General features: G+C 63.4%; 3 protein-coding genes across 10 annotated transcripts; 2 read left to right on the forward strand and 1 right to left on the reverse strand.

Moving 5' to 3' along the window:
- Window positions 1-168: 168 nt before the first annotated feature.
- On the forward strand, window positions 169-2,792 carry PGAM1 (phosphoglycerate mutase 1). The gene is made up of 4 exons (XM_042791175.1): window positions 169-430; window positions 754-1,028; window positions 1,512-1,692; window positions 1,782-2,792. Exons 1-4 carry the CDS (start codon window positions 292-294, stop codon window positions 1,949-1,951), a joined length of 765 nt encoding a protein of 254 aa, XP_042647109.1. The 5' UTR covers window positions 169-291; the 3' UTR covers window positions 1,952-2,792.
- Window positions 2,793-3,294: 502 nt separating this feature from the next.
- On the reverse strand, window positions 3,295-5,549 carry EXOSC1 (exosome component 1). The gene is made up of 8 exons (XM_032994675.2): window positions 5,485-5,549; window positions 5,168-5,283; window positions 4,942-5,016; window positions 4,248-4,336; window positions 3,973-4,006; window positions 3,793-3,843; window positions 3,612-3,696; window positions 3,295-3,491 (listed from the first exon to the last, which is right to left on the reverse strand). The coding sequence occupies exons 1-8, from the start codon at window positions 5,513-5,515 to the stop codon at window positions 3,385-3,387; spliced, it is 588 nt and encodes a 195-aa protein (XP_032850566.1). The 5' UTR covers window positions 5,516-5,549; the 3' UTR covers window positions 3,295-3,384.
- A 550-nt stretch (window positions 5,550-6,099) lies between these two features.
- ZDHHC16 (zinc finger DHHC-type palmitoyltransferase 16) lies at window positions 6,100-11,700 on the forward strand. Of its 8 annotated transcripts, none has more exons than XM_032994652.2 (10): window positions 6,102-8,039; window positions 8,259-8,453; window positions 8,677-8,765; window positions 8,991-9,019; window positions 9,226-9,359; window positions 9,590-9,637; window positions 10,236-10,321; window positions 10,594-10,712; window positions 10,792-10,862; window positions 11,180-11,294. In XM_032994652.2, exons 1-9 carry the CDS (start codon window positions 7,794-7,796, stop codon window positions 10,827-10,829), a joined length of 984 nt encoding a protein of 327 aa, XP_032850543.2. In that variant the 5' UTR covers window positions 6,102-7,793; the 3' UTR covers window positions 10,830-10,862; window positions 11,180-11,294. The 8 variants fall into 8 exon arrangements, with proteins under 8 accessions (XP_032850533.2, XP_042641129.1, XP_032850543.2 ...); XM_032994634.2 differs by having other exon boundaries at window positions 6,106-8,039; window positions 8,340-8,453; window positions 10,594-10,717; window positions 11,180-11,700; XM_032994621.2 differs by having other exon boundaries at window positions 6,111-8,039; window positions 10,594-10,717; window positions 11,180-11,700.
- The last annotated feature ends 63 nt before the right edge of the window (window positions 11,701-11,763 follow it).

Genomic DNA, 11,763 nt, shown 5'->3' on the forward strand with positions numbered 1-11,763 from the left:
CGCCCAGCAACGCGCGAGCCGCCACCGCGGACTTACTGCGCTGTGCATTACGGGCGCGGTGACGTCACGCCCTGAAGGTCGCGCCGCCCTTCGCGGTCGCGCCATGCGCTACGTGCGCCTCCGGCCGCCCGCCGCTTTGCGCATGCGCGCGAGTCCCCGTTCCCCTCCCCGTCCCTCCCTTGCCGCGCGAGGAGGGGGGCTGGGCCGCGCCTGTCGCGTCAGTCGCGCGCGGCAGCCGCGTGAGGAGGCAGTGCGCGCGCCCGGGTCGCCCCTCAGCCCCGCTCCTCCGCCATGGCCGCCTACCGCCTCGTCCTCGTCCGGCACGGCGAGAGCGCCTGGAACCTGGAGAACCGCTTCAGCGGCTGGTACGATGCGGATCTCAGCCCTGCCGGTCAGCAAGAGGCGCGGCGCGGCGGCGAAGCCCTCCGAGGTACCAGTGACGGGTAGAAGTGTGTGTGGGGGGGGGGCCGTGAGGGGATGCGGCCTAGTGTGGGCGCCTCGGGCCTCGTGGGGGTGGGTTTGGGGCCCTCTGATGCCAGGGTGGGGGTGGCCCCAGTTCCGAGGGGAAACGCTCTGGTACAGGGTGGGGGCTTCTCCGGTACCGGTCACGTCCTCACCGCCAACGGCAGTGAGGACGCTACCGGTACTGGCGCAGTGAGGCCACGGCCCCTGGCTCCTCACTGGTTGCATAAGGACCCAGACTCATCTCCCCGGTGTCCCCCTCCAACTCCCCCGTTTCCTGTTTTTTTCCAGATGCTGGCTACGAGTTCGACATCTGCTTCACCTCGGTACAGAAACGGGCCATCCGCACCCTCTGGACCGTCCTGGATGCCATTGATCAGATGTGGTTACCCGTTATCCGAACTTGGCGCCTGAATGAGAGGCACTACGGGGCTCTCACAGGTTTGAACAAGGCTGAGACGGCAGCAAAGCATGGCGAGGCACAGGTGAAGATCTGGAGGCGCTCGTACGACATCCCTCCGCCTCCCATGCAGTCCGATCACCCCTTCTACAGCACCATCAGCAAGGTAAGTCCCGTTGCTTTTCACCCGCCTTGCCGGGAGCCTCCTAAAAGCCACCTTAGGCCCCTGCAGTGTGGTCTGGCTTCTTCTGTCTCTGTTGCAGCAGCCACGACTCTAGTACATGGTGCTGGCTGGTGTTGGGCTGAGTTTGTCCTGCTCCCTCCCCAGGGAGGTTGAACCCCTGGGCATTACACAAACAGATTCAAAGCGGAGGGCACGATACATCTGTTAATCATTAGGCCCGTGGATGTTTGCTCTGGTCTCTTTACTCAGAGGAAGCGATGTGCACCTTTCCGTAGGAGGGGTTCAGAGCCCCAACTGTAGCTGAGCACAGGCGCAAACCTCAAAGGCGCTTCTTTGCTTCCAAACCCAGTTTTGCCTACATGTAGCAGGTCCCCTGGCATGGAATTTGGGGTGGGGGGATGTAGGCCCTGCCACCAACTTCCCACGCTGCGTTGGGCTGCTTCGTGAGCGTGGCCGTTCCCCCAGGACCGTCGCTATGCTGACCTGACGGAGGACCAGCTGCCGACATGCGAGAGCTTGAAGGACACCATTGCCCGGGCTCTGCCTTTCTGGAATGAGGAAATTGTTCCTCAGATCAAAGAGGGAAAGCGGGTCCTTATTGCTGCCCATGGCAATAGCCTGCGTGGAATCGTCAAGCACCTGGAAGGTATGTCAGCCCTGCAGGAATATCGTAGGGGTCTCCCCGCTGCCCCAGTGTGAGCAAGGCCACAAGTGACAGCAATTCTGTGTTTGCAGGCATGTCGGAAGAGGCCATCATGGAGCTGAACCTGCCCACTGGCATCCCTATTGTTTACGAGCTGGACAAGAACCTGAAACCCGTCAAGCCCATGCAGTTCCTGGGGGATGAGGAGACGGTGCGCAAGGCCATGGAAGCTGTCGCTGCTCAGGGCAAGGTCAAGAAGTGAGGGTGGGCAGCAGGCTAGCACATAGTAGATGAGTCCCCCGCCATCCCCCCACCCCTCTGTGCACACCCCCCACAGCCATAGGAACTTGGAGCTGCAGAACTGGAGCAGCTCCCCAGGATTAGGCCTGTTCCCTTGGGACCAGGCTCCCCTCTGCAGACAGCCAGGGTCCTGGGGGCGAGGGGCAGTGCGTGTGGAGACCTGGCGTGACAGGGAGCCCTGGCTCTGCCAGGCAGCCGCTGCACCTCTCCACACTGAGAGCCCAGCCCTCGCACCCTGTCTGCAGGGGGATGTGCCGAGCGATCCCTCACTGTGCCAGGCTCCTCCTCTGCTTTGTTTTCCCGGCAGCTCTCATCACCCGGTTACTGTAGTTTTGTTGCTTGAATTTAGTCATCCTGGGAGCAGTAGGGTGAGCACAACACATGGCAACCAAGATGGGTACCCCATCCCCTCGTGGGTGTGTGGCATAAGGACTGGGATGTGTAGATGCTGTATGGCTTGTATTTTGGTGTGTGTGGTACAGCACCCAAGGGTGGTACTCGCAACTCTGGGCCTAGCTCTGCCAACCCCTGCTTTAACTTATTCCCTTTAGCCAAGGGCGAGGGAGGGAGTGGGTCATCTGGAGATTTGTGTCCACCATCTAGTTCCCCAGCCAAAGCCCATCCTAGTCCTGCTGGTGCAGCAGGTGCTGTCGTGCCCCATCCCACATGCGTGTATGTGGCCCTGTTGCTGTGGCCTCCCTCTCTGCCAGTGCTGCGAGCCTGGGCTTGCACAGGGTCAGTGTTAACTGTTCGACAATAGCAGCTGTCTTGTTCCAGTTCAATAAAGGAGTCATGCGCAATAACGAGGTGTCTGTGTGCCACGTGCTCCCAGGCGTGTGGGGCTCCCTCTGTCCCTCAGCACCTCCCTGGGGCTCCTGTCACATGTGTGAGGCAGCAGGCACTGCTGGGGGCAGCTGTGGGGATGCAGAAGGTGCTGGGAGGAGCAAAGCACAGCTCCACTATCCCTGCCGGAGCAGGGGAAAACCCTGACTCGGGTTTTTAAGGCTCCAAGTGCAGGCTGAGCACAGCCGCAGCCCAGAGCGGTTACCAGTGCAGGGAGAAAAGCTGTTCTCTGTGCTTGGGACACCAACCCAGCGAGGTGAGCGCCCGGAACCAGCACCACCCAGCTGCAAACCGAAGCTCTGCCGCTGGCCTGGCTGTGGCAAAGCCACTGGGTTGCTCCCTGGCCCCAGGCTGGGAACACGTGCTTCCTCCCCTTCCTCCCTGCCGCTACCGGAGCCACGCCTGCGCGCTACAGGCAGCCCCAGCCACCCCTCTGCGCCATAACAGAGCAGAGCGCAGAGCTCTCAAAAAATATTTATTATCCAGAAATAGAAAATCCATCCTGCGAGTGAGGGCCTGTCTGGCTGTGACAGTCTGCGTGGAGGGGGGCCGCTAGGTCTGCAGGAACTGGGGCTGCACACGAGCCACCTTACGGAAGTCCTTGGTGTGCGTCCGCGGACACTGCATCTCGCACCAGCTGATGGGCACCATCTGCACCCCTGGGGACACCACATGTCAGAGGTTCCCCTTCCCAAAATTGTGCTCCTCCACAGAGGCTGCATCAGCTGCCCCTCAGGCAGGGGGGAGGCGGAACTGCCGGAGCCTGGGCCCGTCCTTACCTGCCTCGCTGCGTGCCACCACCACGCCCAGCTCATTCTCTGCCGTGCTCAGCAGGTAGTTGGACTGCGCGTCCCCCAGGGAGATCTGGTTAGACAGGGGTTAAGGGAAAGGCCTCCCCGACAGGACTTGAGCAAACCCACCGTCCCTGGCAGGCCCTCCTGGTGCAAGGGGAAAGGATACAACTTTGGCCAGGACTATGTCACCGGGACGGAAACTCTTGTACACTTCTACCTGCAGGGGAAGAAAGCAGGCAAAACTGCACCGCACGTCGGGGTGCTAGTCAGCAGCGGGAGAAGTGCCCCCCCACCAGCAGAAAGCAGGGGCAGCTGCAGTGGCAGTCACCGGCAGCACCTCACTGACCTTATCTTTCTCTGTGGCTCGGATATCTTCTCTCCTGAAAAAGGAGACGGAGGGATCTGAGCACCAGCGAGCAAAGGCGACTCTCCAGCCCATGGCAGGAGCTGCCTCGGCCTCCCTGGGTGCTCGCCAGGACTTTCTGGACACCTGCCCGGTGCTCGGGACAGAGCTCCGGCCAGGGCAGCCGGACGCACCACCCAGAAAAGCTTTCCTCCCCCCTTGAGGATGATGGGGAGCTCTGGCACCCTGTCTCGGGGGGAACCCAGCCCTCTCCCTACCGTATGGTCCCCCGGAAGGTGGATTTCAGTGGTGTGGGGCCGACGTACAGGATGTGCACCTTGGCAAAACGAGAGTTAATGCTGCAAACCTGCCCGGAGGAAAAAGGAAATCAGGCCTGCTCACTCCCCTCGAACACGAACACGCTGCAAGCAGGGAGAGGGCAGGGTGCAGGCAGAACATGGCGGCATGTGGGGAGCTCGTGTCTCACTTGGCCTCTTCCCTGTGACCAAAGTAGTGGTGGCAGAGGTGGGACACCCGGCAGCGAGCCAGGAGAGGAAGATGATACTCATGCAACTCAAGACACATGAATAAGGCCGAGACCTGCTGTGATCCCAGTCCCTCTCCCATCGCCAGGACCATAAGGAAACTAATCCCTGGTCTGTGCCACCCATTCTCCAAGCTGCCCCAGGCACTGCCCTCCCCGCACACTGACCCAGAAAGAGTTCTGGAAGGAAAAGCAAGGAAAAACTTTGCCTCAGGGCAAGCAAAGTTGAGAGGCAGGTGTCCCCCACGCCAATCTGGCTTCTTTGTGAGTGAGGGAGCTGCTGGGCTGCCTCTCCCCTGCTGGGAGCCACGCAAAGGGCACTAATGAGCCCAGGGGCTCCTCATCCCACCCCACGCGTGTCCAGGAACAAAGGTCTGGGAACGGGAAGGCCGTGCAGTTTGCCATCGCGGTGCATTCCGGCGCCCCACCTTGCACGTCACTACGGCCCCCACGTCGGGCAGGAGCTGGGACTCAGCATCTCTCACCACCGACACGACAGGCAGCTGCAGGGCAACAGATACGAGGGTTAGCTAGGGGCACAGCGGGCCCCGGCCGGACCCTGTGGGATCCCAGTGTCCCCAGTTGGGACGGGGCGGCCGCGCAGCCTCGCTCCTCTTCTCCAGGCAGCCTCCTCTTCTCCGCGGCTGCGCTCACCCCGCTCTCCTCGCTCCTCTTCTCCAGGCAGCCAGCCAGCGACGAGAAGATGAAGCCATGCCGGGTGTAAGTCCCGCTGCCAGCCGTGGCCTCCTCCGCGCTGCACAGCCGCTCTCCTGAGGGACAGGGGCTCGGGGTTGTCGCTGCCACGGAGCCACTCCTGGGGGTCCCAGGCCCCGCACGCCGGGCACTGTCCGCCCCGGGCCAGTCCTCTCCCGCAGCCCCCCCGCCCTCCCCCGGCCAACCCTTTGCCTCAAGCAACCCCCTGCCCCGGGCACCCCACCGCCCCTCCCCGAGCCGCCCGGCCCCACGCTCACCGGGGACGCAGTACCGTGCGGGAGGCGCCATGTTCGCTGCCGAACGCCGTTCGTCCGTAGAAAGCCCTCACCCTATTGGTTCTCGGCGGCAAGACCGCGCTGTAAGCGGCGCGGCTATTGGCTCTCCCCTGTCAGGAACGGAACGGGTGGGGGGGAAGGGTGGCGCTGCCTGCTGGGAGTTGTAGTCTGGAGCCGGCTAGAGGGCGCTTCCCGGCATGCTCTGCGCGGCCGGCGCGCCGGCGCAGTGCGATCGGCGGCGGGAGCGGCGCGTGGGGGTCGTGAGGGCGGCGGGGCCGCCAGGCATGGAGGCGGCGGGCGGCGGGGCGCGGGCGGCAGGTCGGCGGCGCCTGGCGGGGCTGTTGCTGCGGGGTGGGCCTGGGATGGACCGTGGGCCTCCATGGGGCTGGGAGCTGATGGGTGCGCGTGTGCTGTGGGCCTGGGTGGGCTGAGGGGCAATATCGGGGCGTGTGGGGTTGGGAGGCAGTGGGGGATGTGGGGTGTGCTGTGGGCGCTGTGGCGTTGGGAGACAAAGCGGGGGATGCTGTGAGGCTGGGGATCCCAGGTGTTACAGGGCTAGATGCAGCGGGGTTGGGGGCTTTTTGCTGTTGGTGTGGGCAGCCTGTGCGTGACGGGGACGGGTGCCAGAGTGTCTTGGTGCTGTGGGGCTGGGTGCTTGGGAGCTGGAGAGCCGGGCACCACTGGAGGGTGCCACAGAGCTGGGGCTGGGTGGCTGGACCCGGCAGGAGCAGGGCCCTGGCCAAATCTAAGGTTCACCACCCCCCGGGCTGTGATGTTGCCTGTGGTCTTGGCTGTGCTGCTGGTTGCTGCCCCATCCCTGTAGGCTCATTCCCCTCCCTGGGATGTGGGGAGGGCTGTGGGCAGGGTGAAGGCTGGAGCCAGTGCCTGGCTGGGCCAGGGAGGGTGCGTGGCTCTGCTGGAGCCTCATCCCTGTGGCCATGCTGCTGCCTGGGGACAGAGGGATGTCCTGCCCTGGGGCAGGCTGGCTGCCTCCCCTCTGGGCTCCCTGCTGAGCAGCTGCCAGCTGTTGTAGGCAAGGAAATCTTTCTGAGGGGCAGGGAGGTGCTGTGTGTTTGGAGGGGAGGGCTGACCCTAAGACCTGCCTGCAGCATTTTGTCTCTTACCTCACTGACATGGACATGTGTGCCACCCAAAGGCTGCACAGCAACAAATCCTTGCTCTGCTTTGCACCTGATGTGCTTCAGAGGAAAGCAGAGTTAAGGGGAAACGTGCAGAAGGGAGTGTCACTGGCGTTGGCATATCCCACCTCTCCCTTACCAGGGTACAGGAGATGTGGGGGGTACAGCAGCACAGGGAGCCGGTCCTTGCTGGAGGGACTCTGTGGTGGGGCACCACTGCCTGGCACCACGCCGAGGTGAGCACTTGGCTCAGGCTCAGAACGTCCCTTGGCAGGACCCTGGGGCAGCCTTGCTACTTAATATTGATGGGCACTGCCTGCATGGAGGCCTGGGGGCCCCAGCCCTGCAGATCGTTTTCCCAGCTGTTGGGCCGGCTCGGGTTCCTCCTTGCTCCCAGCACAGCTCTTGCGGGGGGATGAGGGACAGGGGAGTGCTGTGCAGCATTGCCTCAGCCTGGGCCTGCCCCTGATCTGCTCCTTCACTGGTGCATGGTGTCAGCCAAGGTGGATCCAGGCAAGGGGAAGGAGGAAGTGTTGGCACTCTCTGAGTGGGGATGTAAGGTTCGGAAAGGTGCAGGGTGGCCTCTACAGCTTGATCCACAGGTTGAGGTGAAGAGAAGTAGCATCCAGGCCCTGCTTTTTGGGGCTGAGGAAAAGGACCAAGGGAGCAGAGGTAATCCTGGCTCGGCCCTTCTGTATACATCTTGTGTGAGTTCCCCCATTCCCAAACCTGTCGGAAAGGGCTGGGTCTGGGATCGTCCCTGGAACTGGCCCAGCATCCTGGATGCTCATGCCTTCTCTGGTTTCCTCTGAGTCAGACTCTCCGTGTCGCTCCCCCGGCCCCCTCCCCGCTGGGAAAGACGAGATGGGAGCAGAGAGCATCCGAGCCCAGACGCCGAGGGGCCTGTGCCCCCCGCTCCATGCAGGGAGCTGTCCCAGCGACAGCGGCCTCACAGCCTCCGGGAGACTGGGCTCAGCTCCCCCTGCTCTGCACCCTTGTGCAGGGCAAAGGAGAGGCCCCTGCCCTGCTGTGCAGGCAGGTGTCCGGCAGAATCGGTGCAGGGAGCTGCACGACCAGGGAGACCCTTCCTGAGAGGCAGCCAGGCAGCAGGGTGGCCTGCCCACACTGAACTCCTCTCCCCCCAGGCGTGGCATGGCAGGGATGAGGAGCCGGCAGCGGATGTTTGCGGCGGTGATGCGCCTGCTCCTCAAGTGCCTGCGGCTGGGCCGGCGGTGGCGGTTTAAGCTGGTACGGCAGGCAGAGCACCTGTGGCACTACGGGCACCTCTGCCTCCGCTCCCTGCTCTACAACTCCTTCACCAACAGCGACGTGGTGCTTGACTCCCTCTTTGAGCCCGTCTACTGGCTGGTGGACCATGTCACCCGGTGGTTTGGCGTGGTGAGTACCCTCACCGGGCAGGGGGCACCCGGCTCTGGGGCGAGCGGGCTGCTGGGTCAGCTGAGTCTCAGGGCTGCCTGTGCTCTAGGCAGGAAGGGAGTGGGGACCTCACTGTGTGGTTCAGACTGGTTTCCTATGGCCGTATCCCACCTGTGCCTCTCCCCAGGCAGCGAGGGGCAGGCGCAGCCCACTCCGGTGACCCGGGTCCCTTTCGCATAGGTGTTTGTGGCACTGGTGATCGGGCTGACAAGCTCCATCGTGGCCATTGTGTACATCTGCCTGCTGCCCCTCATCCTGCAGACCTACACGCCTGCCTGGATCTGCTGGCACCTCGCCTACGGACACTGGAACCTCATCATGATCGTCTTCCACTACTACATGGCCATCACTACCTCTCCGGGGCACCCACCGCAGGTGAGGCACCAACTGGCCAGCGCAGCCTCTCCCAGCTGGTGTACTGGGGACCAGCTACGGACAATCACTGGGAAGAGTTAAACCACCCTGGTGACTTTGTTGCAGGAGGCCTCCTCCAGATTGGGGCAGCTAGGCTGGGGAGGCGGGGGGGCCACAGGGGAGGTGGGGAGCAGAGGATGGGTGCAGGGCTTGGGTGCACAAGTCTCTTCTGACCTGTGTGCAGGCCAAGGGCGATCTCACCGGCGTCTCCGTCTGCAGGAAATGCATTGCCCCCAAGCCGGCTCGCACCCACCACTGCAGCATCTGCAACAGGTAGGGCTCCCTCCCTCTGCCCACCGCAGCACTCGGGGCAGCCTCCAGGACCCCTCCCCTTCTTGCCCCCTGCCACAGTGTGAGACCAGGGCCCTTTCCCCTCTGCTCTGCCGGCTTCTCGCCTTGTCTCTCACCCAGCCCGCAGGGCTGGCGCGGCTGCCTGCCCCCTCCCGAACACGGTGCTTGAGCTGGCACTGACACTGGCGCTGTTCTCCTCCCTCCCAGGTGCGTGCTGAAGATGGACCACCACTGCCGTATCCTTCTGCGGTACTAACCTGTGGCACTCTCCCGGGGGGAGCCAGCCCTGCTTTCCCCTTCTCTCCCTGCCCTACTCCCATCCCCAGTCAGCCAGCACGGGGAAGGGGGCCTGGGGGCTGGGCCCAGAAGAACCGCCCTGGTCCCTGGGGTGGGTTTGGACCTGTGGTCTGTCACAGTTACGTACCTTTAACCCCAGAGGCAGCGTGGCTAAACAACTGTGTGGGACACTACAACCACCGCTACTTCTTCTCTTTCTGCCTGTTCATGACCATGGGCTGCATCTACTGCAGCATCAGTGGCTGGGAGATGTTCCGGGATGCCTACGCAGCCATCGAGGTGAGCAGGCACGCCCGGCCCTCGCCCTGCTGTGCACCGAGGCTGCCTGGGCTCCCCAGGCTGAGCTTGCAGAGCAAGGCTGGGCAAGACCTGGCATTGTAGTGACTTCGCTTCCTCTCTTCCTCCTCCTGCGAGACCCCAGCTGCCCTGGTCCTGTGGGGAGGGTGGTGAGAGGAAAGGGCCCCCTCCTCTGAGACACGTAACTGGTGCCCTGTTTTCCATCCCCCTAGAGAATGAAACTGCTTGAGAAGGAGAGACTGCAGGTGGCTGCCAACCAGGTGGGACATCCCTGTCCCCCAGCTGCTCCAGGCAGTGTGGAGCAGAGCTGCCCTGCAGGCTGGGTCCTGCTTGGGGCCCTGCTCTCAAGGAGCACCCCACAGCCAGAACCAGCCCCTGTGCTCATCTCGCGTGTCGGAGAGCTGGGGCTGGCCGGGCAGCTCTGCTCCGGGCACTGCCTCCAGCAGCTTGGGGTCTGCTTCCCCGTGCACCCAGCTTCCAGGGGCTTTGGCTGGTGGCAGCTGCTTGGCATGTGCTGCTCAGGCCCTGCTCTCCTGGGGAAGCTGCAGCGGTGCGTACACATCTTGCCCTCAGCATCAGCTGCAGTGTGGTGCGGCATCCTGACCGGTCCCACGGCTGCTCCCTGACCTCCAGCCCACTGCTTCTCACCCGTGTGCCAGCTCTCGGGTGTCTGTCTGTCTCGTGGCTGTCCCAGGCTGCCCCCCACATCACCCTGGCTGTTGTGTTGGCTCCAGCCGCAATCCTTGCTAGCTGTCTGAGCTCTGCATCAGTGAGGGCTACAGCAGTCTTCCCGGTCTGGCTTCAAGCTAAAGCTATAAAGCAGTTTGAGTAATCCCCATCTCTCTGGTCCTTTTTCAGACGTACTACCAGACCCCGCCACCCACCTTCTCTTTCCGCCAGCGAGCATTCCACAAGAGTGTGGTCTACCTCTGGGTCCTGTGCAGGTGAGGGGGCCCAGGGGCTGGGAACGAGGGTGGTGGGGGAAGCAGCATGCAGCCCTCTGCCTCCCCGAGGCTGACCGGGATTGCTCTAGCACAGACGTCCCTGCCCTGTCAGCTCCTGGGCCACAGAGGAGAGATTTCGGCTCTCATGGGGGATTACATGAGCCAACCCCCCTGCACAGCTGTGGGTGCGGGGAGGCAGCCTCAGCCCCGCACAGCTGTGGTGCCAGGAAGGCAGGCCTGCATGCAACCTGCTGTCCCCTGCCATCCCCCAGCTCGGTTGCGTTGGCTTTGGGTGCCCTCACGCTGTGGCATGCTGCCCTCATCACCCATGGGGAAACCAGCATCGAGCGGCACATCAACAAGAAGGAGCGGCAGAGACTGCAGAAGAAAGGCAAGGTGAGCACCGCTCCCAGGGCAGGAGGGCTGGCCAGGGCAGGGCCAGACGTGATGCGGGTTTCCCTGGCACACAGGTCTTCAGGAACCCTTACAGTTACGGCAGCTGGGATAATTGGAAGGTGTTTCTGGGCGTGGACGTGCCAAGGTAAAGTCCCGGGGAAGCCCCTGCCTGGGAAGGTGATGGCTCAGCAGCGTGTGGGGGTGCTGGACCCTGGGGCTGTACGCTGCTCCAGGCTGCTCAGGGCACACAGGACCTGGGCAGCAGCTGCCTTGTGGCTCCTCAAGCCCTACCTGGGGGCAAGCTCTGGCCTACCCAGCGCCCCTTTGCCAGGAGTCCCCCCGAGGAGCTCAGCCATCACGGCAGCTCAGGACCATGGGGCTCACAGCCCTGGCTTGGCTCTGCAGAGCTGAGAAGCACCGAGGCTTCAGCTCTTTGCCACGGTCTCACTCCTATCCCCGTAGGCACTGGCTCACCCGCGTCCTGCTGCCCTCTCCTCACCTGCCCCACGGGACAGGCCTGAGCTGGGACCTGCCTCCCTGCATGACCGAGCAGCGCGCTCCGCTCCTGGCCATCTGAGGCCCGGGACCTGCAGACGTCCCTCCCCGCAGGCAGGGGAGCGCAGAGGGGACCCGCTCCGCCGCCGCGGCTCGCCTTTGGCCCAGGGGTCTGGCAGCAGGCGGGTGCTGGCACGTGGCGCTGATCGGAGCCAGAACCACAGGAAACTCTTTGGACAGTGTCGGTGCCGGGAAACCTCCTCTCTGGGCTCCTTGGTGGCTGCGGGCAGCCCCCGGGGAAAGGCGGCAGAGCTGCTGTTCCCCGCTCTAGCCGAAGGCGTTGCCCTCGCTGGCACAGGTACAGGCCAGCACGGGGCCCAGCTCAGCTCTCCGGCAGGGCTGGGCGCAGAGGATGGCATCCCTGGCCCCCAAGCACTTCCCAGGGAGCCTTTTTAAGACTATCCAATAAATTTTTTTTTTTTTTTTAAGGGTGTCCAGCTCTTTTCCCTGGTGAGGGGCACAGGCTTCTGGACACAGGGGAGGAGAGGGAT

Source organism: Tyto alba, unplaced genomic scaffold (assembly GCF_018691265.1).
Source record: "Tyto alba isolate M040663 unplaced genomic scaffold, T.alba_DEE_v4.0 Super-Scaffold_1, whole genome shotgun sequence".
Lineage (NCBI taxonomy): Eukaryota > Metazoa > Chordata > Aves > Strigiformes > Tytonidae > Tyto > Tyto alba.